Source organism: Cricetulus griseus, chromosome 7 (genome assembly GCF_003668045.3).
Source record: "Cricetulus griseus strain 17A/GY chromosome 7, alternate assembly CriGri-PICRH-1.0, whole genome shotgun sequence".
Lineage (NCBI taxonomy): Eukaryota > Metazoa > Chordata > Mammalia > Rodentia > Cricetidae > Cricetulus > Cricetulus griseus.
This window is the reverse complement of record NC_048600.1, coordinates 72,185,027-72,211,304: the sequence shown is the minus strand read 5'-3', so window position 1 is coordinate 72,211,304 and position 26,278 is coordinate 72,185,027. Positions and strand designations below refer to the sequence as shown.

The 26,278-nt window shown below is 44.7% G+C and overlaps 1 protein-coding gene across 7 annotated transcripts in view; it reads left to right on the top strand.

Annotated features, from left to right (window-relative positions):
* The window catches only part of Gemin5 (gem nuclear organelle associated protein 5), a 47,731-nt gene that overhangs the window by 19,874 nt on the left and 1,579 nt on the right, over nt 1–26,278 (top strand). For 2 of the 7 annotated variants that reach the window (XM_027427426.2, XM_027427423.2), the window contains exons 12-27: nt 1,289–1,362; nt 1,778–1,959; nt 3,842–3,981; nt 5,239–5,410; nt 6,638–6,859; nt 8,430–8,543; nt 8,829–8,951; nt 10,938–11,033; nt 11,872–12,009; nt 13,958–14,105; nt 17,777–17,896; nt 18,295–18,505; nt 19,963–20,217; nt 21,873–22,035; nt 23,002–23,494; nt 25,792–25,888. In XM_027427426.2, the coding sequence (XP_027283227.1) occupies nt 1,289–1,362; nt 1,778–1,959; nt 3,842–3,981; nt 5,239–5,410; nt 6,638–6,859; nt 8,430–8,543; nt 8,829–8,951; nt 10,938–11,033; nt 11,872–12,009; nt 13,958–14,105; nt 17,777–17,896; nt 18,295–18,505; nt 19,963–20,217; nt 21,873–22,035; nt 23,002–23,494; nt 25,792–25,888 (2,748 nt within the window). Of the gene's footprint in view, nt 1–1,288; nt 1,363–1,777; nt 1,960–3,841; nt 3,982–5,238; nt 5,411–6,637; nt 6,860–8,429; nt 8,544–8,828; nt 8,952–10,934; nt 11,034–11,871; nt 12,010–13,957; nt 14,106–17,776; nt 17,897–18,294; nt 18,506–19,962; nt 20,218–21,872; nt 22,036–23,001; nt 23,495–25,791; nt 25,889–26,278 lie in introns of all 7 variants that reach the window. The other 5 variants (XM_027427428.2, XM_027427424.2, XM_027427425.2 and 2 more) reach the window with 3 other exon arrangements.

Genomic DNA, 26,278 nt, shown 5'->3' with positions numbered 1-26,278 from the left:
CACCAATGCAAAAAATGTGAGGTCCAGGCAACACATTTGCTTTAACTTTGTGTCATTGTATTTGTATGACTCAACTATTTTTTCTTTCTTTCTTTTTTGAGACAGGATCAAACATAACCCAGGCTGGCCTCAAGCTTGGTTCCTGCCTCCAACTCCCAGGTGCTAGGATTACAGGTGTGCACCACAATGCCTGACTTCTACAATTGTCCTTAAGTCAAATCATAAATGTTGAGATTCCTTTACCCCTTGCAGTTTTAATTGCTGCTTCTCATTTTTGTATGCTTACCACAAGGTAACATAGTCATAAATCATACTTGATTGTGTTCTTTCATTTTCTTCAATGTTTGTATGTTAACATCCAGTAATGAACAGAGTTCCTGTCCTGACAAGATTTTTAGTTGAGTGACAGTTGAGTTTCTATATTAGAGTTCAAATGAGGATTCTGCACAGGAAATAGAAATTTGGGATCTCTTCACATAAATGACTTTGAAAAGGCTGTGGACATGTATGGATTAGACAAAAGAGACGAGAAAAATAGGGTCATTGAGCCAATGAAATAGCTCAGCAGATAAAAGTGGTTGCCACTAAGCCTGACTACCTGAGTTGTGTCTAGGAACCTTTGTAAAGGTGGAAGGAGAGACTAATCCCAAAGTTGCCTTCAGGCTTCTACACACACACCACACCTATGCTCATGAATGACATATATACACAAACACATTAAAAATATTTTTAAGAAAAAGCAAGCAAGCAGGCAAGGTTCTTAAGGGACCCTGAAGAATAGCTGATTTGATTTTGAGCAGTAGACTTATGGGACAATGCTGGGGAATGTACCTTTTGCTAAGGGGACTGGACTGTCAGTGTGGAAGGGATCCTTTTGGTTAGCTTTATTCTGTAAGGTGGAAGCTGCAGACAATACTTACTGGCCTCTGCTACATTTAAGAAACTGTAGTCAGAGTACTTGTTCTCAGTAGCTCTTTGACTGAATGTGGTCTTAGTCTAGAAAACTGTCCTTCAAAATTAGAAGTTAGCCGGGCGTTGGTGGCACACGCCTTTAATCCCAGCACTGGGGAGGTAGAGGCAGGCGGATCTCTTTGAGTTCGAGACCAGCCTGGTCTCCAAGAGCTAGTTCCAGGATAGGCTCCAAAGCCACAGAGAAACCCTGTCTCGAAAAACCAAAAGAAAAAAGAAAAAGAAAAATTAGAACATATTTTAACCCCAGGGATTTTTTTCCCCTCATGATATCATTGATTTGTAAGATTACCCATGCCTGGCTTGTTTTGCTTTCTAGTACAAGCTACCTGTGCACACAGAGATCAGCTGGAAAGGAGATGGCAAAGTCATGGCTCTTGGCAATGAAGATGGGTGAGTGTGTCCTTTACACAAAGTTGTATGATCATAGCATTCCCAGCTGGCCAAGGCTTTCTGCAGTGCCCAGTGGCAGTCCCGTTGTGTTCTGTGTTAGGATTCACTGTCAATATCCTCAGCTGATCTGCACTTGAATCTTTGCAGCTTAGTGACAGTGTCTGACTACACTGTGATGGCTATTAGAGTCTCACTGTGTTTTGCCCATTGTTCACAGTCCTTTTTCAGACATTAAGTTCATAGTTGTCTCACCAACACCTCCATCCTCGGCTAGTTCCTAGTTCCTTGTGAGAGAAGGACCACTGCCATGGATAGAGTGTGCCATGCTTTCTGTCTCACCTTCCCTCAACTGAGAGAAGGGAAAGACTTGTAACTTCATTAGCCACCGTTGTCATCCTGCTGTGTCTTATTCCAGATCGATAGAAATATTCCAAGTCCCCAACTTGAAATTGCTCTGCACCATCCAGCAGCACCACAAGCTGGTGAACGCCATAGTGTGGCACCACGAGCACGGCAGCCGTCCAGAGCTGAGCTGCCTCATAGCTTCTGGCTCCAACAATGCAGTCATCTACGTGCACAACCTGAGAACGGTCCTAGGTAACACTGACTTCTGTGCTGGGATAACATAGGGCTTTTGAGACAGGCTGGCTTTGTATAGCCAAAAATGACCTTGCACCCTGTCCTCCTGCCTGTGCCTTCTAAGTGCTGGGGTTGCAGCCTTGCACTTCCGCAACCTACTATAATCTGGGATTCTATGACTAAGAGAAGATCCTTTAAAATGAAGATGAAATTATAGACTTCACAGATAGTTTTTTTGTTTTGTTTTGTTTTTTTTTTTAAGATGAGAGGATTTGCCATCTGGTGGTGGTACACACTTTTAATCCCAGCACTCAGAAGACAGAGGCAGGGAGATCTCTGAGTTCAAGGCCGGCCTGGTCTATAGAGCAAGTTCCAGAAATGGCTCCATAGGTAATAGGGAAGCCCTGTCTCAAAAAACAAACAAAAAAGATGAAGGACTTTGTCACCATTAGAGCAGACAATATTACCAAAAAATGTTGCATTTCTTTAGGTAAAGGAATTGATAGTGGTTAGAAACACAGAAGAGTTGTTTGGTCACTGTTCCTTGCAGTTTGTTTTGATCTGGTATTTTCTCATGAGTAACTCCAGATGATCTGCTACTGCCTAGAATACCATGTGAGTGCAGGTATGTCCAGAAGGTGGAGCTCTCATGCTCTCATGTTGGCCTTGATCTACATACCTGAGTGTGAGCTACATTCCCTCTTTTTTTCTTTTTTTATCTTTAATTTTGAGCTTATATCTATCTTTTCCTCCTCTTTTGTACCTCCAAACCCTTCCATGTACCCCCTTTACTCTTTCAAACCCTTCCATGTCCCCCCTTACTCTTTCAAACCCTTTCGTGTCCCCCTTACTCTTTCAGATTCATAGACTTTTTTCTTTGTTGTTGCACATATATATTCCTAAATACATAAATGCAACCTTCTCATCCATTTCATATTATTTTTATGTACATGTTTTCAGGGCTGATGATTTGATATTAGATAACCAGTTGATGTATTCTTCCTTGAAGAAGACTGTTTCTCCCTTTCTCAGTATTTCTTAGTTGCCTGTAGTTCTTTGTTTAGGGTTGAGGCCTCATAAGCTTTCTCCCTTGTACCTTCAAGCTTTCTCCCTTCAACATTAGTCTATTGGTGTCATATTTGTTCAGGTCATGTTTGGGTAGTCATTTTGGTGAAACTTCATGGTCTTTTCAAGGAAACACAACCTCATAGCAGATTCCCTGATCCTCCGCTGACTCTTATAATCTAGTAATCTACATTCCACCCCACCCACCCACCCCCACACACACCTCTCTCTCTCTATCATTTCTCTGTATACAGCTCTGGCTGTCCTGGAACTCGCTTTGTACACTAGGCTGGCATCAAACTCACAGATACATCTGCTTTTGCCTCTTGAATGCTAGGATTGAAGGGGGGTTTACCACTGCCCCGCTAAGCTCACTCTTTTTTTTTTGTTTGTTTTGTTTTGTTTTGTTTTTCCAGACAGGTTTTCTCTGTGTAGCTTTGGAGCCTATCCTGGCACTCTCTGGAGACCAGGCTGGCCTTGAACTCACAGATATCCACCTGCCTCTGCCTCTGCCTCCCAATGCCCGGCCAAAAGACTGTTATTTAAGATACAGTTATTATGTATACAGTGTCCTGCCAGCATGTACGCCAGCAAGCCAAATGAAGGCACCAGATCCCATTATTGATGGTTGTGAGCCACCAAGGGTTTGCTGGGAATTGAACTCAAGACCTCAGGAAGAACAGCCAGTGCTCTTAACCGCTGAGCCGTCTCTCCAGCCTAAGCTCATTCTTAATCACTGAGATCTCACAAAGCCTTCCCTGCCTCTTGCCATGTTCTGTCTTCCTGTGTGTCCTGTCAATGGCTGTTGTTGTGACTTCTTCCCCTTGCCTTTTAGAGAGCAATTCTGAGTCTCCAGTAACCATCACAGAGCCCTTCCGGACCCTCTCGGGGCACACAGCCAAGGTTACCAGTCTGGCGTGGAGCCCTCATCATGATGGAAGGCTGGTATCTGCTTGCTATGATGGCACAGCTCAGGTACTGTGTGTCCTTGAGCCTGGGGTCCTTCACTGTGTAATCTGACTTATTTTTGGTGGGGAGGTTGGTTGGTTTTTCTAAACAGGGGTTTCCCTGTGTAACTCCCATAGCTGTCCTGGAACAACTTACTCTAAGTTAAACTTTCTCTTCTTCCCTATGTTTTCATTCCCCTTCTGTCATCTATGGAAGGACTGTTTGAGCTAAAAGACACTGTAGTTTCATCATAGACCTTAGCAGATCAGTTTTGACTTATAGTCAATATGAGGAATCCTGATTACTTTCAGTGTGGTGGACCTAAGTGGCCCAAAAAGTCTCTTTCAACCAAACCAACATAAAAGTTTTAGCTAATTGTAAATTTTGTTGTTTGAGTTTTTGCTGCAGGGTCTTGCTGTGCAAGGCAGACTGTCTGAGGACAGTCTGCCAAAGGCTGCCTGAGCCCCACCGCCACGTGTGAGCTTTACACCAGCTGCCTGCCTGAGTTAGGCCCAAATGAATACACAGAAACTTGTATTAGGTTAAACATACACAGTACATTCCCCATCATCTCCTCTTTTCTGTCTAAATAAAAAGAAAGATAATTTATCTTTTATAATAACTGAGGAAACCTATAACCATAACTATCTGTCTTCAACTCTATCAAAGTTATAGAAGGATATATATTATAGAAGGATAATATATAAACTCTAGAATTGACAGAGACTTCTTGCTACCTGGACAGTCACCCAAAAGTTCCTCTTTAATGTTGGGGCATCCATTTTCAGCCTATAGGTCACAGTGTGTGTAGCACACTTCTCCATTTTAACAGTGCTGAGATTAAAGGCCTACACCATCACCAACTGGCTTGGTTTGGTTTTGTTAATTTACATTTATTGTGTGTGAGTGTGTATATAGATGTGTGTGTATGTATGAGAGAGAGGGTGTGTGTGTGTGTGTGTGTGTGTGTGTGAGAGAGAGAGAGAGAGAGAGAGAGAGAGAGAGAGAGAGAGCTCTCCTCCCATCATGTAGGTCCTAGGGATTGAACTCAGGTCATCACAGCAAGTGCCTTTTCCACTGAGCCATCTCACCTCAAAGCTTTAATCCTCTTGATTCAACCTTCCATGCTAGAACTGTAGATGTGGGCCACAGGAGAATGTTGTCACATGAATGCTTTAGATACATTGCAAATCATGTGAAAATTAAGAGCCCATCATGAGTTTATATGCCCCAGAACAAGATAACTATCAATTGTTTGTTCTTTCATTCTAACATTGATCCTAGGTGTGGGACGCCCTTCGGGAAGAGCCTTTGTTCAATTTCCGAGGGCATCGAGGCCGGCTGCTATGTGTGGTGTGGTCCCCAGTGGACCCAGAATGCATCTACTCGGGTGCAGATGACTTCTGTGTATACAGGTGGCTGACTTCCATGCAGGACCATTCCCGGCCTCCTCAAGGTTGGTCAGGATGAGGTTATAGAACCCATGCTGGGTTTGTTTATTTGTTTGTTTATTTGTTTGTTTGGGGGTGTGTCTCAATCTCTTTCTCTGCCTTAGTAATTGTTGCTCTGACAACCATTCATCATCACTCATCACTGCCAAAACATAGCAAATATGACTATGCTCTTAATAGGGCTGTTACACCTCATTATTCACTAGGAAAACATTAGGAATGAAGGGCCCCTGCTAAACAAAAGGGGGACTATTGACAGGAGGGGCCAGCAAGATGTCTGAGAGTGAGAATTAGTATTCTCTAAAGGAACAGAACTGTAGAATAGAACCGAACATGCGCGCGCGCGCGCGCGCGCGCACACACACACACACACACACACACACACACACACACACACACACACACACACACACACACACACACACACACACACACACACGAGGACTTTAAAGTGTGGCCTGGATAGTCCAACAATGGTTGTCTCCAGATGGAAAGGCCAAAAATTCACTAGTTATTCAGTCCACAAGACTGTATGTCTCAACGGTTCCAAATCTGGTGCTGGAATCTGGAAAGATTCCTAGAGAACTGCTGGTTTTCAGTCTGTGTTGGAATCCTGAAGAAGTAGATTCTAATACTGACAAGAGGTAGGGCAAGGACTTCTCTTTCTCCATGTCCTTTTATATAGGGTACCACCAGGTGTGACCCAGATTGTAATTGTTCTTCTGACCTCAGATCCAGTCAAGAAAATCCCTTACAAAGCCCACAGTAGAGATGCAAGCCTTTTAATCTCAGTACTTGGGAGGCAGAGGTATGAGGATCTTTAGATATGACTTCAAAGACAGCCTGGTCTACGTAACCAGCTCCAAGACAGCCAGGACTACATAGAGAGACCCTGACAAGACATCCACTGATCACATAATTAAAATAACCAAAAGGACAGATGAGAAGCGTGTACTATCTATTTCCCAGGTATCACAGAGGAACAGTGTTTCTGTCACCAGTTGAAAATGTAGTCTGCACCCCTTGAAAAGTGTGGGCAGACATGAGTGGAATTAATGGAATTCCAGGGGTGACAACTGAGGAAGGATGTAGCTATGAAGTCCTGGAGAAGGCAGGAGGGTGTGTAAAGACTGGCAGAAGAGGGCTGTGTGGTTCGGGAGGATTTCTCCAGGGCGCTTTTGACCCACAGTGTATATTTTAGTCTATTCTTATTTCTATTGTGGTCTTTGTAGGGAAAAAATGTATTGAACTAGAGAAAAAACGGCTCTCTCAACCTAAGCCAAAACTTAAAAAGAAGAAAAAACCCACCTTGCGACTACCTGTAAAGCAAGATTCATCCATTGGCAATGAAGAAGAGAGTATAAGGGAGAACTCAGGACCCATTGAGAACGGTGTGTCAGACCAGGATGGTGAGGAGGAAGCCCAAGAGCCAGAGTTGCCACCGTCTCCAGTGGGTAGGTGCTTCTAAAACACTGTCTCACTTGTGTATTGATGTAACATGTCCTTCCTCAGTATGACGCTTCTGTATCAGTTGAGACTTTGCAAACCAGGTTAGTATTGTTTAAAGGGGTTTGGTTTGATTTTAAATATTTATTTTTGTTTCGTGTGTATGAGTGTTTTACCTGCATCTATGCCTATGTACCACAAGAGTGCCCGGCCCATGGAGGCCAAAAAGAGCATTGGGTTCCCTAAAATTGGAATTATGGACAGTTGTAAGCTGCCATATGGATGTTAGGAACTGAACCCAGGTCTTTTGCAAGAATAGCCAATGCTTTTAGATTCTGAGTCATCTCTCCATATTGTTATCTTTTTTTTCTTTTTTTGGTTTTTCGAGACAGGGTTTCTGTGTAGCTTTGGAGCCTATCCTGGCACTGGCTCTGTAGACCAGGCTGGCCTTGAACTCACAGAGATTCGTCTGCCTCTGCCTCCCGAGTGCTGGGATGAAAGGCCTGTGGCACCAACACCCAGCTCTCCATATCTTTAAAAGGTTAAGTCTAAACACCACTTAGAAATATTACAAGAGATGTAGTGGATGATTGGGATGGATCAGCAATACACAGAAGGTGGTAAGACCATGGGGCACAGTGAGATAGAGCAGTGTGTGCTCAGAGGCATGTGTGGAGAGGAGGACACATCTGTGAAAGGAAGCACTGTCCCTTGAACAGTTGACCATAAATGTTCCTATTTATTTGGGAATGAGCAAGTTTCCCCTGCCCAGCCTAATGTTGTGCCACTGTGAAAAGACATCACAACCAAGGCAAATCTTATTTTATATAACAAAACGAAACTCTTAATTGGGAGTTTACTTACAGGTTCAGAGGCTTAGTCCATTATCATCATGTCAGCACTCATGGTTCTGGATCAGTAGCTGAGAGCTACATGCTGATCCACAGGCACCTATATGAGCTGTGGGGGCCATTCTTATTCAAACCACCACGAAGGGTCAGTTTTTTTCTTCTTGTCAGTTCTGCTATATCATTTCTCAGATTCTCGTGGAATGCATGTGTCACTAGCTCTCATTGTAACCTTGTGCATGTTTGAAGAGAAATGGTTTATAGATAAAAATAGCACTTTTATTCTCTTAATACTTCAAATATCTTGTGTTTATATCTATTAAAATGAATGATTAAATACCAGAGAGGATAAACTGGTTTAGGATTGTGGATGTCAAATGTACCTGCTGTTTTCTATTAGGGAAGCCTAAGATATCTGACAAGTGACTTGTCCTATGAGCAGTTTCCAAACCAAATGTCTGAATGATAGGCGTAGTGATACCTGAAACACAGTCTGTGAAACATGGTTTCTGCAATTGCCTTGCTGAGCCTGTTAACACTCTTAAAACAGTAACTAGACCCTACAGTGTGTTTTGAAACAGATTCTCACTCTGTAACCACGGTTGGTGTCCTGGGATTCATCCTGCCTCAGTATCCAGAATGCTGAGGTTACAGGCTTGAATTCCCTTGCCTACTGCCTTTCTGTATTGTTCTTGTCTCAAACTTTTTTTTTTTTTTTCCCCTGATGTAGTTGCTGGTGAAGCTGTTTCCTGCACTGCTGTTTCCATGGGTTTTGAAAAGTCAAAAGTCACAGTTAGTAACAAAGCCACCTCACTAAAAAAGGAGCCACCTAAAGAGAAGCCAGGTCAGTATCTTCTGTGAACACATCTTACCAAATATTCCTAAGACATTCTGTGCCCAAGAGAGCATGGAATGTCTTATAGATGTTGATACCACTGTGAATGTTAGCAGAGCATTTTGCATGTTTTGTGTCCCTGCACCAGCTGGTGGAGTGTAAAGGCTGTTGTCTGGGAGTGGCTTGCTCAGTGCTGCCCTCCTGTAGGCAGCCCCCACACTGCCCACATTTGCATTCCTTCAGCTCTGTCTCTGGTCTGTTTTTCTGAAACCATGTGCTGTTGTTGCCTTTCAGATGCCTTGCTCAAGAAGAGGAAGGCTCGCTCCATGCTCCCCCTGAGCACAAGCTTAGATCACAGATCCAAAGAGGAGCTCCATCGAGACTGTTTGATACTAGCAACTGCAACACATGCCAAAGGTACCAAGCACTGCTTCTTGCACCTGTGCGCACACAGTTGATAATAGTGCTGTGTGTTAAGTAAATAAACAAGTCTAAGGTTACTACTGCCTCTACTTTTCTCCAAGCTTTTCTTATATTTGCCCTGCCTGCCCCACTGCCATGCCCCTATCTTGTAGTCACTGCTCCCAGTATCCTATCTGTCATTCTGTCACCCAGCCAGCCATCTTTGTGCCATGTTTGTCAAGGCACCTACACATCTCTGTATAAATTTGCTTTCCATTCTTCCCTACCAGTGTCTTTAGAGATGCCCCATAGCATGGCAGTTGCTTTAAGGTATTTGATGGAGGGTTTTTTGTTTGTTTGTTTGTTTGTTTTTTGTCTCTCGAGACAGGGTTTCTCTGAATTGCATTGGAGGTTGTCCTGGAACTCACTTTGTAGACCAGGCTGGCCTCAAACTCATGGAGATCCGCCTGCCTCTGCCTCCCATGTGCTGGGATTAAAGGTGTGCGCCAGCAACTCCCGGCAGAGGTTTTATTTTTTAAATGATTGTTGGTTTTGTTTGTCACAGCTCAGTATTTTGGTATTTGAGTGACTTGGTACTTTTATTATGAATTTGAATTTTTTTTTTGGCTTTTCGAGACAGGGTTTGTCTGTGTAGCTTTGGAGCCTATCCTGGCACTCGCTCTGGAGACCAGGCTGGGCTCGATTATTATGAATTTGATATGTTGAAAAGAATAGCACAATTCAAAGAATCTAAAGAGTGAGTCTCCTTGCCCACTAGCTACTACTGTTTTCTCTTATGCTTTTTATAGGTATGGCTTGTTTTTAGAATTTTGAGACAGCCTATAGCCTCCTTGGTTAACAGTAGTGAAACTTACTGGGAATTGGGAATTTTACATTCTTAGGTAGGATGGGTACTCTGAATAGGACCCCAGGGCTTTGCATATACTAGGCAAGTTCTCTTACCATTGAGCCACACACAAACATAATTGACAGTTTTAGGTTTTTTTTTGTTGTTTTGCTTTGTTTGTTTATGCTGGGATTAAAGCTGTATACAAGCATGCCTGGCTCAGCTCTTAGGGAATTCTTAGAACACACTGGTTACTTTTGTTTTTGTTTTTGTTTTTGTTTTTGTTTTTAAAGAGTTTATTTATTTATTACGTATACAACATTCTGCTTCCATGTATATCTGCACACCAGAAGAGGGCCCCAGATCTCATTATGGATGGTTGTGAGCCACCATGTGGTTGCTGGGAATTGAACTCAGGACCTCTGGAAGAGCAGTCAGTGCTCCTAATCTCTGAGCCATTTCTCCAGCCCTTAGTTAATTTTTTTTTTAAGATTTATTTATTATTTATTATGTGTACAGTGTTTTTTCTACATGTATCTCTGCAGGCCAGATGAAGGCACCAGACCTCATTACAGATGATTGTGAGCCAAAATGTGGTTGCTGGGAATTGAACTCAGGACCTCTGGAAGAGGACCCAGTGCTCTTAACCTCTGAGTTACCTCACCGGCCCCCAATTTTGGTTGTTTTTTTAACATTAATTTTAAAAGGCAGCTGGGCGTTGGTGGCGCACGCTTTTAATCCCAGCACTCAGGAGACAGAGGCAGGCGGATCTCTGTGAGTTCAAGACCAGCTTGGTGTACAAGAGCTAGTTCCAGGACAGCCTCCAAAGCCACAGGGAAACCCTGTCTTGAAAAACAAAAAACAAACAAAAAAAATTAAAAGGCATGTTGAATTTGGAATCCTCTTAAAATATTTTTTCCCTCAAGCCTTTTTCAGCACAAACTGCAAAACCATATTGTCTCATTGGATTTTGCTCGCTGAGTTTTAAAGTCTCCAAACTGTTTCTGGGGGTAGAGTAAATGAGGACCTGGAATGTTTGGTTGGTTTGTTTGTTTGTTTTGTCTCTGAAGTAGGTGTTGGGGCATGTGTCCAGAAATTACTGGACAGAAAGCAGTAGCTTTCCTCTGTTGACTTTTTCCATTTTAAATTAGCAGAGCTAAATGAAGATGTGTCTGCTGACCTTGAGGAACGGTTCCACTTGGGCCTTTTCACAGACAGGGCTACTCTGTACAGGATGATGGAAGCAGAAGGTGAGGCCTACACAGTCTACGTAGCCCCATCTCTCCTCACTCGCCCTTACTTTGACCTGTGCCTCTGTGCAGCTGCCAGCCTATGCCTTGGCATGCTGTGCAACTTGATCTGCTGACAAGTGTGTTGCCATCTTGGCTATTCCTTTATGTGGTTATCAGATTCCAAACAGTAGCCACTAACTGGTACAATGCACTTGAAGGTCACTGGTGACAGTGACCTGGCAGGCTCCAGCTGGGTGACAGTGATCAGCTGGCCTCCAGCCCCATTCATATATGTTAGGTTTGGTCCGTAGTTCACATCTGTAATCCCAGCGCTAAATCTAGGCTATTTACCCAGGCTAAAGCAGGAGCATCACGAGATTGAGGCCATCCTGTATGTCCATCCAGTGAGTTCTAGGGCAGCCTGAGCTATGAGGAGAGTTTGTCTTTTGAAAACAAACAAACAAAAAAAAAAGAGCCAGGGAGTAGACTGATAGCTCTCAGCAGGTAATAGTACAATCCTGACCCGAGTTCAGTCCTCATAACACACACAGCTTATACTGTAATCCAAACACCACTACAACATGTGAAACAGAGAAGAGAATAAGCTGGAAGCCGGTGTCATAGTGCAGAAGCAGAAACCCTGTCTCTGAAGCAAAGTGAAAGGAAAGATTTAAAATAAGGGCTAGAGAGATCCTCAGTAGTTAAGAGTACTGACTGCTCTTCCAGAGAACCCAGGTTCAAAAAAAATTTTAGTAGGTGACTTACTGATGAGTAAGTGACTATATACTTCTCTTCCACTGTGACTTTTGTTTTATAAAGATCAAAACAGCTTTTAAACACTGTCTCTTCTAAACAGGGAAAGGTCACTTGGAAAGCGGCCACCCTGAGCTTTTTCACCAGCTCATGCTCTGGAAAGGCGATTTGAAAGGCGTTCTCGAGGCAGCCGCAGAGAGAGGAGAGCTTACAGACAGTCTCGTGGCTGTGGCACCAGTAGGTATGTGCTTCTTGAAAAAGTGTCTTGCATTCAAGAATGTGCCATTGAAGGTGCCTCAGCACAGCCAGCACCTGGGAGGCTGGGGCAGAGGAATCACCAATTCCCAGCCAAAAAGAGAAAAGGTGACTTGGCAATATTTGCCTTAAGCCAAAAATCACTTAAAAATAGATGGTTTTACAGAAGCTGGCTCTGCAGCCACTGCTGGGGACACATCGCCCACTGTGTTTTGTCAAAACACAATAGCTGTAGAATACCTGTGTTCTGTAAAGTAGGGGATTCATTTTGCTCACAGTTGAGGCTTGGGAGCCAGAGCCAGCATTGCTTGGTGGTGGCAGGGGCACCACAGAAGTCAGAAGTGGATGAGAGAGACCACTTGATAAGACAAGCACCTGAGGCCAGGGACAGGATAGGCTGGCTTTGTGGGCGAGGCAGATTGAGCCAGACCTTGTTCTTTTTCTAACAACTAGATCAGCGGTAGTCAGTCTAGGAACGCTGCCCTGTGTTTTAATTACTGTCCACCAGTCCCCAGCTCTGGCGATGTTTCTAGCACATAAGCCACTGATGGACAAACCACACCTTGAAGGACAATTGGACCTTATGTGTCAAATTTGAAAATGCTTAAAACCTGTGGCCCAGCAGTTCTAGTGACAGAAATGAAAGTACACCCACACTTTTGGACTTAACCAAAGACTGTAAGGACCTACATATCCATCAGTAATAGACCTATCAAGTCATGTACACAGAGTAGAAATCCTTACAAATGCCAAAGGCTGAGGCAGCCTTGTACACTCTTGACATGGTGAGCTCCAGAATATAGGAGAAGAGTCAAGGCGGCTCTCAATGGAGGCAGCTGACATGAGTCTGGGAGCACTGATCCATGCTATTGTGCTGTACTGTGGACAATACAATCAGGATGGCTAAAGATGACCCTAAGAAATCAAATGGCAAGGTGTCTATTTATGCTTTCTTTATGTAGAAAAGAATGTAAGAAAAATCTAGACATCCTAGTCAGTTTTGCAGAGTTTTCTGAGAAGTGCTAAGAGAGTGAAAGACAAAGTCAGGCAAGGACAAATCTAAGTTTGGTGAAATGGTGAAGGCTGATAAAATACACTGTGATTAGGAAATGAAGAGTTATGACCCAGCTCAAGGAAGCAAGAGGAAAGAAATATATCCCCCCCCCACCCCAGATGCCCATAAAAGACAACCATTCCTTCCCACAAACATGGCCATCTCCATTGCTGATGTAGACATGGTGTTACACACTAATCCCAGCTCCAGGGAGGCAGAGGCATCTCTGGGAGTTCCTGGCCAGCCAGGGCTACGTAGTGAGACCCTGTCTCAAAAGAACAAATAACTGCTGAGAAAGTGATGGCAAAAAAGCAACCGTATATCACCAAGGCTTCAAAGATGAAGTATACAAAGGAAGTTTGCTGGCACCAGGGCTCCTGCCAGCCTTGCCCAGTGAGAAGGATGGATAAAAAAAAAGTCTGTCTTATGAATGAATACCTTAGAAGAGGGACACCATGACAGACACATCTCTATGGCTGTGAGGTGGAGCCGTTGATGCAGTGGTGAACATGGAAGTGGGCCACAGAAATCAGAATGTGTGGTGGGTCTCATCAAGCCAGCCAGAAGGTCTCTTTGAACAGCACCCTGAGCAGAAGGCATGCATGGCCACACTGTCTCGATGTCACTTTCTGTTCCCACCCAGAAGTGTTCCCTGAACCATATCTATTGTGTGATAGAGTCAAACAATTCCTGTTTCAGAATATGGGTGTGGGGAGGGAAGTGAAGCAGAAAAGCTACTGTAGCATTTGAGCATTTAAAGTAGTACCTGATGGTTCTGCCTGCTGGAGTGATGAAAATGGCATGTTTGACTCAAGTAAACCTCCTTTTATGCACCCTCCTCCTTCTTCCTTTTTTTTTTTTTTTTTTTTTTTTCTTTAAGCTGGCTATAGTGTGTGGCTGTGGGCCGTGGAAGCCTTTGCCAAGCAGCTGTGTTTCCAGGATCAGTATGTCAAGGCGGCCTCTTACCTGCTTTCCATCCACAAAGTGTATGAAGCTGTGGAACTTCTCAAGTCAAATCATTTCTACAGGTCTGTGCAGTTTTGGCCTCAATCAGCATCTGACATGCTGTGACATACTGTGATCATACTTGCTGGTAAAGCAGTGGGAACAGAGAAAACAGTTGGGGGCTTGATGACTTATAATTATGTGTATGTGTGTGGGTATGTGCACATGGTCACACTTGTCTACAGGGGCCAGGGATACTGGATCCCCCTAGAGCTGAAATTACAGGAGGTTCTGAGCTACCCGGTGTGCTGGGACCCAACTTGGATCTTCTACAGGAGAGCAGTGAGTGCTCTTACCCGCTGAGCAGTTTCTCTCTGTGTAGCTTTGGAGCCTATCCTGGCACTCGCTCTGGAGACCAGGCTGGCCTCGAACTCACAGAGATCCGCCTGCCTCTGCCTCCCGAGTGCTGGGATTAAATACGTGCACCACCAACACCCAGCACATGCACACTTTTTTAAAAAAGAAAAATCCAACATTTGTGTCTTAGGTTTTCTATTGCTGTAATAAACACCATGACTGAAAGCAACTTGGGGAAGAAAGGGTTTATTTCAGCTTACAACTGTAGTCTCAACTACAGAGAGAAGTCAGGGCTAGAATTCAAGGCAGGAACCAGGAGGTAGGAACTGAAGCAGAAGCCATGTGCCTCTTGGCTTCTTTAGTTTGTTTTCTTATATAGCCCAGGACCAGCTGACCAGGGTTGGTACCACGTACAGTGAACTGGGCTCTCCCATGTCAATCTTTATCCAGACTTAACCTTCAGGTCAGTCTTATGAGGCATTTTCTCAATTAAGACTCTCTCTTCCCAGCTCTGTCTAGGTTTGTGTAACACTGTATGTCAGCCACAGTGGCAAAGACCATTCTAGATGGTATGCACCAGACCCTTTGTTCTCTCTCTGTCACCGTCTGCCATTAAGTAGGGATGTTTATTAATTAATTAATATTAATATTTAATATTAATTTGCTGTGGTTGGTTTGAATCTGCACACCTTGGTGTTTCTTTCCTGTTTGTCAGGAATAGCTCTTTTTCTGTTTTATTTTAGATTGACTGTTTTTGTCAGGTTCTAGTACTGACCTTTTAGCTATATCCTCTTGAATTTATTTGTTTAAATGTGTATGACTGTTTTGTTCATATATTTGTCTGCATCTTGTGTGTGCCTTGTGCTTGAAGAGGCCAGAAGAGGGCATTGTATCCCCCTGGAGCCGCAGTTACAGATGTGTGGATGCCAGGAATTGAACCCAGATCCGATGGAAAATACAGCCAGTGCTCTTAATCACTGAGCCATCTCTCTAGTTCCTGATCCTTTTTTTTTTTTTTAATACTAGTTTTACTGGTGATAATTCCCAAAACTTCTTTTGTGTATGAAAGCCTATAATTTCACCTTCATCTTAAGAGAGCTTTTCCAAGTTTAGAATTCAAGGTTGTTTCCAGATGTGGTCCACACTCCAACCCAGCACCAGGAAGAATGAGGACCAGGATATGGGTTGTGGTGATGCACACTTGTAATTCTAGCATCTTGAGGAATAAGAACCTAGAAGGATCCTATACTGCAGATTTTCCTTAACCCAGGCTGGCTTAACTCTTGCCTTAATTTTCCAAGTGCTTAAATTACAGGTGTGTGCTCCACACTGGTGTATTTTCATCTGTACTGCATGAGCACAGTGGAGTTTCTCTATTCATTATCACTGATCTTGTTTATCTTATCTGGGTTTTATGGTCCTCTTCTAGAGAATGCTAAGTTTTGTTGTGGCTCACCTTGATCTTTTTAGAAACAGGGAACAGAGTCTAATGGTGCTAGCCTCAAGTCTGTGGCCATGTTGTCTGCCTCTGGAATGCTGTGATTGTATGCCTTCCCCTTATTCTTTCTTTTTTTTTTCTTTTTCTTTTTCTTTTTCTTTTTATTTTTTTCTTTTGGTTTTTTCCAGACAGGGTTTCTCTGTGTAGCTTTGGAGCCTATCCTGGTACTCGCTCTGGAGACTAGGCTGGCCTCGAACTCACAGAGATCCGCCTGCCTCTGCCTCCCGAGTGCTGGGATTAAAGGCGTGCGCCACCAACGCCCGGCGCCTTCCCCTTATTTCAAAAGGGCAGATTTAGAGAAGTCCATACTGTGGACTAGTGTGGGCCCCCTACCTTCTGATGTCTCTGTTGCAGGCTTTGCTTAGTGAACAAGTCACAGCGAGCTTTGGGCATCATTCAGCTCCAGGCTCCCTGGCTGTTCTTTGTTTGCCCTCAGAGTTTCCAGCATGGCCAGAGACCTAGCAGGATCCACAAGCAGAGCTCTGGCCACCTCTGTCTGTGAGCAGCTTTCTCCTCCTTTGCTGCTACAGGTCTTTGGTTTAAAGGACTGTGCCTAGAAGTAAAAGCCCCAAGTATTACTTTTTTCTCTTTTTTTTGTTTCTTTTTTTTTGTCTTTCAAGACGAGGTTTCTCTGTGTAGCCATGGCTGTCCTGGAACTCATTTCTTAGACCAGGCTGGCCTCGAACTCACAGAAATCTGCCTGCCTCTGCCTGCCCTGTGCTGGGACTAAAGGTGTTGCTATTTAGATCATTTTCATCCCTCCTACAGCTTTATGGTGGCTGCAGCTCAAGCTGAATTGCATTTGGAAGATGTTTGCCAAGTTACACAGATCCACCAGATACTCAGATGCTTTCTTAGAAATCCCACAAGTGTCACACTCTTGGGTCACTTTCACTGGGAAAGTTTTCAGCTTTGGGATGCTCTGTGTCCCTAGTGGCAGGTACACTTTTCTGAAAATCTCATTTTCCCAGAAAGTGTAAACTTTATCATTGGAAACGAAAGTGACAGATTTTACTTTGTTCATTTCTCAGAAAGTATCTGTAAGATACTGAAGCTAAATAACTTACCTTTTAGTTTTATTTGTTTTTGAGACAGGGTCTCACTTGACCTCCAGCTATTCTAGAACTCACTATGTAGGCCAGACTAACTAGCCTCACATTCAGAGATCTGGCTGCTGCTTCCTTCTATGTGCTGGGATCACTGAGCTTGCCAGTGCTTTTTAAGAAATGATAGATGTTTTCTTGAAAGCAGCTAGCTGTGGATGAAGAAATGACTCAGTGGGCAAGGTGGGTAAGAGTGTTTGCCCTGTAAACAGGAGACCTGTGTTTAGATCCCATCGACCAGTAAAAAGCTGGACAAGGCTGACTATGCCTATGAGCCCAGCGTCAGCAAGTGAGAATAAAAGGACCCCAGGAGCTCACTGATCAATCAGCCTAACCTGTCTTAAAAGAAATGGGATAGCTCAGCAGGTAAGGCTCTTGCTGCCCAGCCTGTGGACCCAAGTTTGATTCCCAGAACCCATGCAGTGAAAAGCCTTACAGAACCAACTCCTGCAGGTCACCTGACCTCCACACACATGCCTTGTACACGCACAGCCACCTGAAATCTAAAAGGGAAGGTGAAGAGTGATGTGGGCACAGGCACAGACACTCACATGCACCACACATACTCAGATATTAAAAGTAAAAGGTAGCTAGTCAGCTTGTAGTGTACTCTTACAAATTTCCCAAGATAACTGACGTGGTTTGGAATAATGTCAGAAGCAAAGCATTCTTGCCATTTTGTGATGATGAAGGTTTAAAATGCTGATGGCTGCTTCAGTGAAAACAGGGCACTTACTGTTTTCATCGGGAGACTCCTATGGAGGAACCCTTGTGGATTGACTGCTTTTGCCTTTAGAGAAGCTATTGCAGTTGCCAAGGCTCGGCTGCGCCCTGATGACCCCGTTCTGAAGGACCTGTACCTGAGCTGGGGTTCCATCCTGGAGAGAGATGGCCACTACGCTATTGCAGCCAAGTGGTAAGCAGAGAGGCCGAAGCTAATTTATATCTGCCTGGAGCACAACAGATTGGAAGTGTAGAAATGGGTGTGGTGACTGGAGATGGAAAAAGAAGGGAAAATGTAACCCAGCTGCATGTTCCACAGTTACCTGAATTGGCACAAGCAGTCAGGCCACCTCAGAAGATTACACTTGTTTCCATTGATGAGATAAGCAGAATGTGGGGTGATTCCTCTGTTTGGGTCAGTCAGCACTTGAAGAGGTTCAGCACAGTGTACAAGTCATAGCATGTGGCATCCTGACCTCAGCCTCCAAAGAGACAGCCAGAGCAGGGTCACTGGGATGCACATGCAGTCATATGGACAGAAGAGGTGTGGAAGTGCGCACGGCTGGTGACTGGGTTTCATTCTTGCCACAGCTACTTAGGAGCCACTTCCGCCTATGATGCAGCCAAAGTTCTGGCCAGAAAAGGAGATGCAGCCTCGCTCAGAACAGCTGCAGAGCTGGCTTCCATAGCAGGAGAAAGTGAGCTGGCTGCTTCCCTGGCTCTCAGATGTGCCCAGGAGCTGCTTCTGGTGAAGAACTGGGTGGGCGCACAGGAAGCCTTGGGGCTTCATGAAAGCTTGCAGGTCAGTCCCTGGAGCCTGAGGGTGGGAGGCACCCTGGGTCCCTCTCTGGTCAAACTAACCCCCAGAAGACAAACTTGCAGCTTAGTAAGTGTGCTTTAGAAGTGTCCAAAAGCCATGATGGCTATCCTGTCTCACTGAAATACTACAGTTTGCTCACTACTAAGTGGGGTCAGAGATACATTGCTGTTGACAGTAATTTCTACCACTCACAAGTGTGTACAAGCCTTCTGAACAGCTGCCAGTGTGCCAACACCCAGGCACTGCCAGGGTTCCTACATTAGCACTGTGTCTCTGTGGGGAGAGTGGTTGGCCTCTGATGGGAAGATCATGGTGAGTAACAGGCATGTCTGGTTTCTGAAAAGCTTTGTTCCTGTGTGGCTGAAAATGAGTCAGGCTGGATGTAGCTCAGTAGTAGCTCATTTCCCTGGCATGTTCCCAGGTTCCATTCCCAGCACTTGAGATAATAATGGCAGTATTAATGAATAACAAACCTACAAGTTGTGCAAACATCAAATTTCACTGACATGTTCATGTTTGCATATTACATGCTTTGGCCATGTTCAGACTCCACTGCCACAGTTTTTTCAGATGCGTGGAAACTGAGGTCTTCTGTAGTCCAGGCTTACCGTAAATGTACTGTGCAGCCTGGGGTGGCCTCAAACTCAAAATCCTACTGTCTCAGGCTCCCAGGTGTTGGCATTTCAGGTGTGAGCCACCTTGCCAGTTCTGACACGGACTGTTTAAGCTCCTCTTTCCCTAGCATAGAAATAAGCCTTAAAAACAATGCCCAACTAAGTGTTTAGAGCCCAAGGAAGATATATAGGTGGTTAGCTTTCTCAGAACTGGAAGATAGTACCATTGGGTATATTAGTTATAAAATGGCTAAGTCTGGGCAGAATCATTTACCTACAGCTAAGATAGGGCTTTCCCAATAGTTCTTTAGCCCCTGATCTTTCCCCCTGAAGCAAAAAACAAAGTAGCTCTGTAGCCTTTTGGTCCATACTCTGGTGGGGGCCATTTTGATTGGGTGTGCCTGTCCTCTAGGTTTACTGAAGACCTCCCAGAGTGCACCAGGTATCTAGTGGCAATAACAAGGATTTTCTGGAGCTTTTCTTGATACTTTGGTTGTTGGTGGATTCCCTCTCAGACCTGCTTAAACATGGCCTGTGCCTGTCCAGCTCCTGAGTCTGTCAAGCTTGTCTGTTCCAACATCACAGCACTGTCAGTGGGAGAGAGCTTGATGCTACAGGGCTGAAGGGTAGATAGAGAGAGACTGGGTGTCGTTAAGGATCCTAGCTTCTAAACAGTTTCCTGAACTACAAAGGCACCTGCAGAGCTGCTGCCTCTTCCCTTCCTCACAGCAGACTTGCTAGGAGGCTTGGGTGCTGTGGGCTCAACCGGGTGTGCCATGTCGTCTGCATTTTCATGTGTCATACCTCTTTGTTGTTGGATCCTAGGGCCAGAGACTGGTCTTCTGCCTCCTTGAGCTTCTGTGCCGGCACTTAGAGGAAAAGCAGCCTCCAGAGGTCAGAAGCCCCTCCTCCGTTTACCACCAGTGGGCCACAGGCTCTGAAGGAACCTTGGTGCAGAGAGTGACTGATGTGTGGCGCAGTACCTTGAGTGTGGACACCCCGGAGCAGTGTCGGGCCGCCTTGCAGAAGCTGCAGGATGTCAAATATCCATCTGCAACAAGTAACACTCCCTTCAGACAGGTGCGCCATGGCCCAACCTTAACAGGAGCTGTGTAGGTCAGGTGTTCTTCATCCCTCAGAAAATAAGTATCTCAAAAAAGACATGGCAGTCCAGGCCTTGGGAAGACTCCTCAGATGAAAACCTTGAGCTGTGTATTCCTTTGGGGTTCTCATTTGCTTAATTTTAAAATACAAGCAAGTTTGGGGCTGGAGTGATGGTTCAGTGGTTAAGAGCAACAGCTGCTTCTGCAGAGGGTCCAGGTTGGGTTATCAGCACCCATACACAGCTAACACCCATCTATTATAATTCCAGTTCCAGGGGATCCAAGAGGGGATCCACCCTCTTCTGGCCTTCGTGGGCACCAGGCATACACATCACACATAAACCTACATATAGGCAAAATACTATATACTCTTCTGAGCTGCCGCTTCACCCATCACACTGCCTGCTCACCAGAGAGAGTACTTGCCCCCAAGTTACCCATTCTGTGCCAAGACGTACTGTAACTACTATGTTCATCTTGGAGACATACCTCAGCTTATCTGCTTTTTGAATTTTTAAATGAAAAGACAGTATACTTTTGAGTAAGGAGACTTCTTCAAGTGGTATACAAAGTGGAAAGCAGCTTTGTAGTTTGCCCAGCCAGCCAAGTGACTGGGTGGTTCACAAGAAATGAAATGGTTCAGTCGAGTAGGTAAACTGCTTCAAGTGAGGCCCTGTGTTTACTCTCTAACTCCGCACTTTACACCCGTGTTGCCAGGATTAGGGAGGCAGAAGCAGGTAGACCCAGGGGCTTGCTGTCAAGACAGTCGAGCCAGATTGATGAGCTTCAGGTTCTGGGAGAGACCCTGCCTCAAAAGATAAAATGGGGCCAGGTGGTGGTGACACACCCCTTTAATCCCGGCACTCAGGAGGCAGAGGCCAGCCTAGTCTACAGAGTGAGTTACAGTACAGCCAGGGCTACACAGAGAAATCCAGTCTCAGGAAGAGAAAAAAAAAAAAAGAGAGAGAGATTAAATGGAGAGTGATTAGGAAAGACAACTGACATTATACCTCTGACTGCCACATGCTAAGATGAATTGGTATCAATTGTATTACCATTATTTCTGTTGATTTTCCTTTTGTTTTGTTTTGTAATGGGGTCTCATATAGCCCAGTCTAGCCCTGAACTTCATATGTAGCCGAGGATGACCCTGAAGTCCTGGTCTTCCTGCCTCCACTTCCCCAGTGCTAGGATTACAGGTGTGTGTCACCACACCAAGTTTATGTGATGCTGAGGACTGAACCCAATTAAGCATATCCCCCCCACCCCCATTTTATTTTTCTAACTCCAACTTTTTAGATCCAGAAACTTAACTTCTCTGGTTTTATTTGCAGTCTAAAAACAGGATGTTGTACAACCCAATCTGCCTTTGATCTCATGATCCTCCTGCCTCAGCTTCCTAGGCATGCCAGCTTTCTTTGCCTTTACTGTTTTCATTAAGTGCAGTGATCACTGCATCTCCTCAGAATACTCAGACTTTACCACCAGACAGAGGGTGATAGGTGGTAGGTAAAGAAAGACCTTCCAGAGTAGCTGTTCTGTGCGACTGGCCTCCAGTGCAGAGGGACCAGGATGGTCACATCTGCCACAGGAGGGTGTTAGCAGATGAGTGAGACTCTGGCCTCTTTCCAGCTGCTGCTTCATGTCTGTCATGACCTGACCCTGGCAATGCTGAGCCAACAGGCTGCCTCCTGGGAGGAGGCTGTGCCAGCACTGCTGCAGGCTGTGCTTCGGAGCTACACCTCAGGGAACTTCACCCTCATGCAGGAAATCTACTCAGCTTTTCTCCCAGACGGTAAGTGACCTCACCCACTCTTCCCCCACATCTCTGCCGGTCCTCCCATTATAGCACAACATAACCACCTCAAATGGTACTGTACTAGGAATGGCAACGTCTTTAAAAGGTGATGAGGCTGTGACAGGAAGATCACCACAAATTTTGAGCTGCATAGGTTACTAAGGGAGACAAAAAACCAAGCCACTGTTGTCTTTTCCTGGCCTTGCTCTCTCCCTTAAAGCTTAGTTGGAGAGATAAAGAAGTAGAGCTGGAATGGGGTACATGCACTCTGTCATTCCAACATGGAGGAGGGGTGGTCAGACCAAGCAGCAGTTCAGGGTAATCTTTGGCTATGTGGTAAGTTTAAGGCCAGCCTGGGCTACATGAGACCCTGTCAGACCACCACCAAAAAGAAAGGAAGGAAGAAGGGAAGAAAGGGAAAGGAAAAAAAAAAAGGCCAAAGGGCAGTGGTGGCGCACACCTTTAAAAATCCTGTCACTTGTGAGACAGAGCTGGCGCATCTCTGAGTTCAAACCCAGCCTGGTCTACAGTGCAAGTTCCAGGACAGCAAGGCTATACAGAAACACTATCTCAAAAAAAAAAAAAAAAAAAGTAAGATAAATGTGGGTTTCCAAGCTGGAACGATTAGGAAAGCTAGGCATTTCTTAACTATGTGATTAGTCCTACAATTAATCTCAATTTTCAGAGCACAGTGTGGTTCATACCCCTACCCCACCACATTAGTATGATCCCAGAGCTCTTAATGAAATAATACTTTTCTGTCATGCTGTGAGTAATGTCATCTGTGGCAGTATTTGCATTGTCCCAAGGAGGGAAAGGAAATGATTAGTTCTACTGGAGGTGGGCAGTTGCTGTCCCTTTTCCTGGGGTCTGTCTTCTTGGGTAACATAATACAAGGGTGAGAAGCCAGGTTTCTCACAGATGGAGAAATGTATAACCTATCCCAAGATCCTTTTCTTCTAGGCTGTGACCACCTACGAGACAAACTTGGTGACCTATCTCTTGCTACTGCAGCTTTCAAAAGCTTAGAGGCCTTTTTTATTTACGGGCAACTATATGAAGTCTGGTGGGCACTCTGTGGGCCTGTCCCTGAATCCAGCATCTGGGTGAAAAGCACAGCCTCTGAAGAGCAGGGGGAGCCAGAGGACAGTACCAGTGCCAAAGATACAGAGCCTGGGGCTACTGCTCAGCCACAGTCAAGCCAGCCTCCAGACCCAGGCCTGAAGCTCAGTGCAGAGACTGAGCATTTACTTAGTGCCTGCAGAGAGCTCTTCTCAGAAAGGCACGCCAGCCTCCAGACCTTCCAGAGGACTGTTGCTGAAATCCAAGAGACACTGGCAGAAATGATCCGCCAGCACCAAAAGAGTCAGCTCTGCAAGGCCATGGCCGACGGCCCCAACAGAGATGATCCCAGCCAGGAAACAGAGCAGCTACCTTCCCAACCTCAGAGCCCAAGGTAAGTTAGGGTCTGGGACCATGGATTGCCTTGTTGTCTGCTACTGTGTCAGGATAAGTATGTGATACCGTTGACTAGGCCGCTGGGAAGCAGCAAAAGTAGGTCAGACAGTTAATTCCAGCCCTCCTGAAGCTCGGTGCTCTACAAATTATACCTGCAGCAGCACTGAGTACTATAGTGAGATCTGGTGCCCCCTTCTGGCATGCAGGCATACATGCAGGCAGAACACTGTATTCATAATAAATAAATATAAAAAAGAAAAAAAAAAAAAAAAAACATGCTCTTTCCCTGTGGCAGTCCTTCTACCTCAGCCTTCCAAGTGCTGGGATTATAGGTGTGAACACAGCCAGGTTTGCTTTTAGGAAACAATGCTATCAACCCCTCAGGTCAGCTCTTACCTTTGACTCACAGGATTCCTGTGAGGACCTTAATACACTGCTCCTGGCTTCCCTTCTACTCCATGGAGACCCCAGACTTTCACACTTGTCTGCAATATAAAGCCCCTACTTTCTGTGTCTCAAGTATTAGAAAAGTAACACACCACATCTTCATATGTGTGTTCATCCCATTTTGTTGCCTTCTCAATTTCTGTATTTATGGATTGAAGTTACTCAGGCATAATAAGTGGCTGGGTGCAACAAAGGACCAAGGAAGGATGTGACAAATGACCAGTCACTCATCACTGGAGACATGCAAATCATGGCTGAGTAAGGAGAGTCTGTCCCCAACATAGAAGAAGCCCTGGATTCCATCACTGGCATCACACTAAAAAAAAAAAAAAATGGACGTGGTAGTGCATGCCTGTTATCCCAGCACTGGGAGGGTAGAAGCAGGAGGATCAAGAGTTCAGGGTCATCTCAGTTATATTGTGAGGTTCAAGGCCAGCCTGTGTGAGACCCTTCCTTTAAAAAATAAAATGAGCTGGAGAGATGGCTCAGAGGTTAAGACCACTGACTGCTCTTCCAGAGGTCCTGAGTTCAATTCCCAGTAACCACATAGTGGCTCACAACCATCTATCATGAGATCTGGTGTCCTCTTCTGGCATGCAGGCAAATATGCAGGCAAAAAACTATATGTAATAAAAATAAGCAAATAAATTTTAAAAAATAAATAAAATGAATCTACAGTGAAATATTACTTCATACCCAATGTGCTGTGGCTGCTGCCAAGAATGGTGCAGCACAGCTTGAATCTTTGTTCTTGGTGAGAACGCTACAGAAGTTCCTCGGGAATTAGAAAATGAGATTCGCTATGAGATCCAGCCATTCTACTCCTGTATCAAGAGAATTGAAAGCAGGGCAGCCTGGCATGGTTCTGCATGCCTATAATTCCAGCACTCAGGACCTCAAGTTTGAAGCCAGTCTGAGCTGTACAGCAAAATCAGTCTAAATAAATAAATGCTAGGCCAGGCATTGGTGGCACACACCTTTAATCCCAGCACTAGGGAGGCAGAGGCTGCTGGAGTTTGAAACCAGCCTGGTCTACAGAGCAAGTGCCAGGGCAGCCTCCAAAGCTACAGAGAAACCCTGTCTCGAAAAACCCAAATAAATAAATAAATAAATGCTAAATAATTGAAACCCCACTATTAGGGTAAACACTTGTAGCACTGTGTATGATAGCACTGAAAATGGGGAGCAGCCCAGTATCCAAGGACAGGTGGGTAGATTAACAGAAATAGTATATTCACTCAGCAAAATACTACTCAATGTTTACAGTACTTAAAAAGAAATTGTGACATGTACTACATTTACTACAGGGTAGATGGCATGATTCCATGAGACAGCAAGGGTGAGCTGCCAACAAGCAGAGATAGAACATTACCACAGAAGGGCAGGCTTCAGTCTCACAAGAGCTCTGGTCCTGAGCAGGTAGTGAATGCCTTTAATTCAAGAAGCCAGCCAGCCTGGTCTACAAATCAAGTTCCAGGCGAGCCAGTGTCACACAGTGAGACATTGTCTCAAAAAAAAAGCTCAGGTCCTGGATGGTGGTGATGGTTGCACAGCATGATGAGTGGAAGTATGTTTACATGGGTGAAATGGTTTTAACTATTTTACCACAATAAAAACATGGGGGGAGGCAGGTTGTTCATTGGTAAAGGTATTTGTCACCAAGCCTGATGACCTGAGTTTCATTCCTGGAACCTACATATGGAAGGAGGGCACATCCCCAAACGTTGTCTTCTGACCTCTACATACACACATTGTGGCATGCAAGTATAATTGTAATGGCACACATGTAAACATTTGGTAAAGGTTGGGTGACCATAGATGACTTCTGTTTATTGTTACTCTTACTAGCAGAGAAGAAAGAAAGACACCAGTCTCTCTCCCTGAATTAACCAGAAGACTCACAGAGGCAAATGAGAGAATAGCTGAGTTTCCAGAGAGTATAAAGGTAAGGGTGTTTGGAGATGCTTCATCTACGTCTGTCATTGTATGTTCTTAAATTTTTAGGATACAAGAATTGGGTGTGCTGGTGCATGCCTTTAATCCCAGCACTGGGGAGGCAGAGGCAGGTGGATCTCTTAAGTTTTAAGGCTTCCTGGTCTACAGAGCAAGTTCCAGGACAGCTTAAGGGTATACAGAGAAAGCCTGTATTGAAAAGACAAGGAAAATAAAAAATAAAAAAACTTAGGATGCAGTTATTTCTGCTTAGCTGAAGTGATTTGGGAAAGTAGCAGTATTAACCACATGGTAGGCTTCCAGCTCAGTTTTGGTGAAAACCAAACAAGAGGTATGTATGATTGAGAGGTAAAACATTGAGGTCAATGGGAGATGGTAGGTA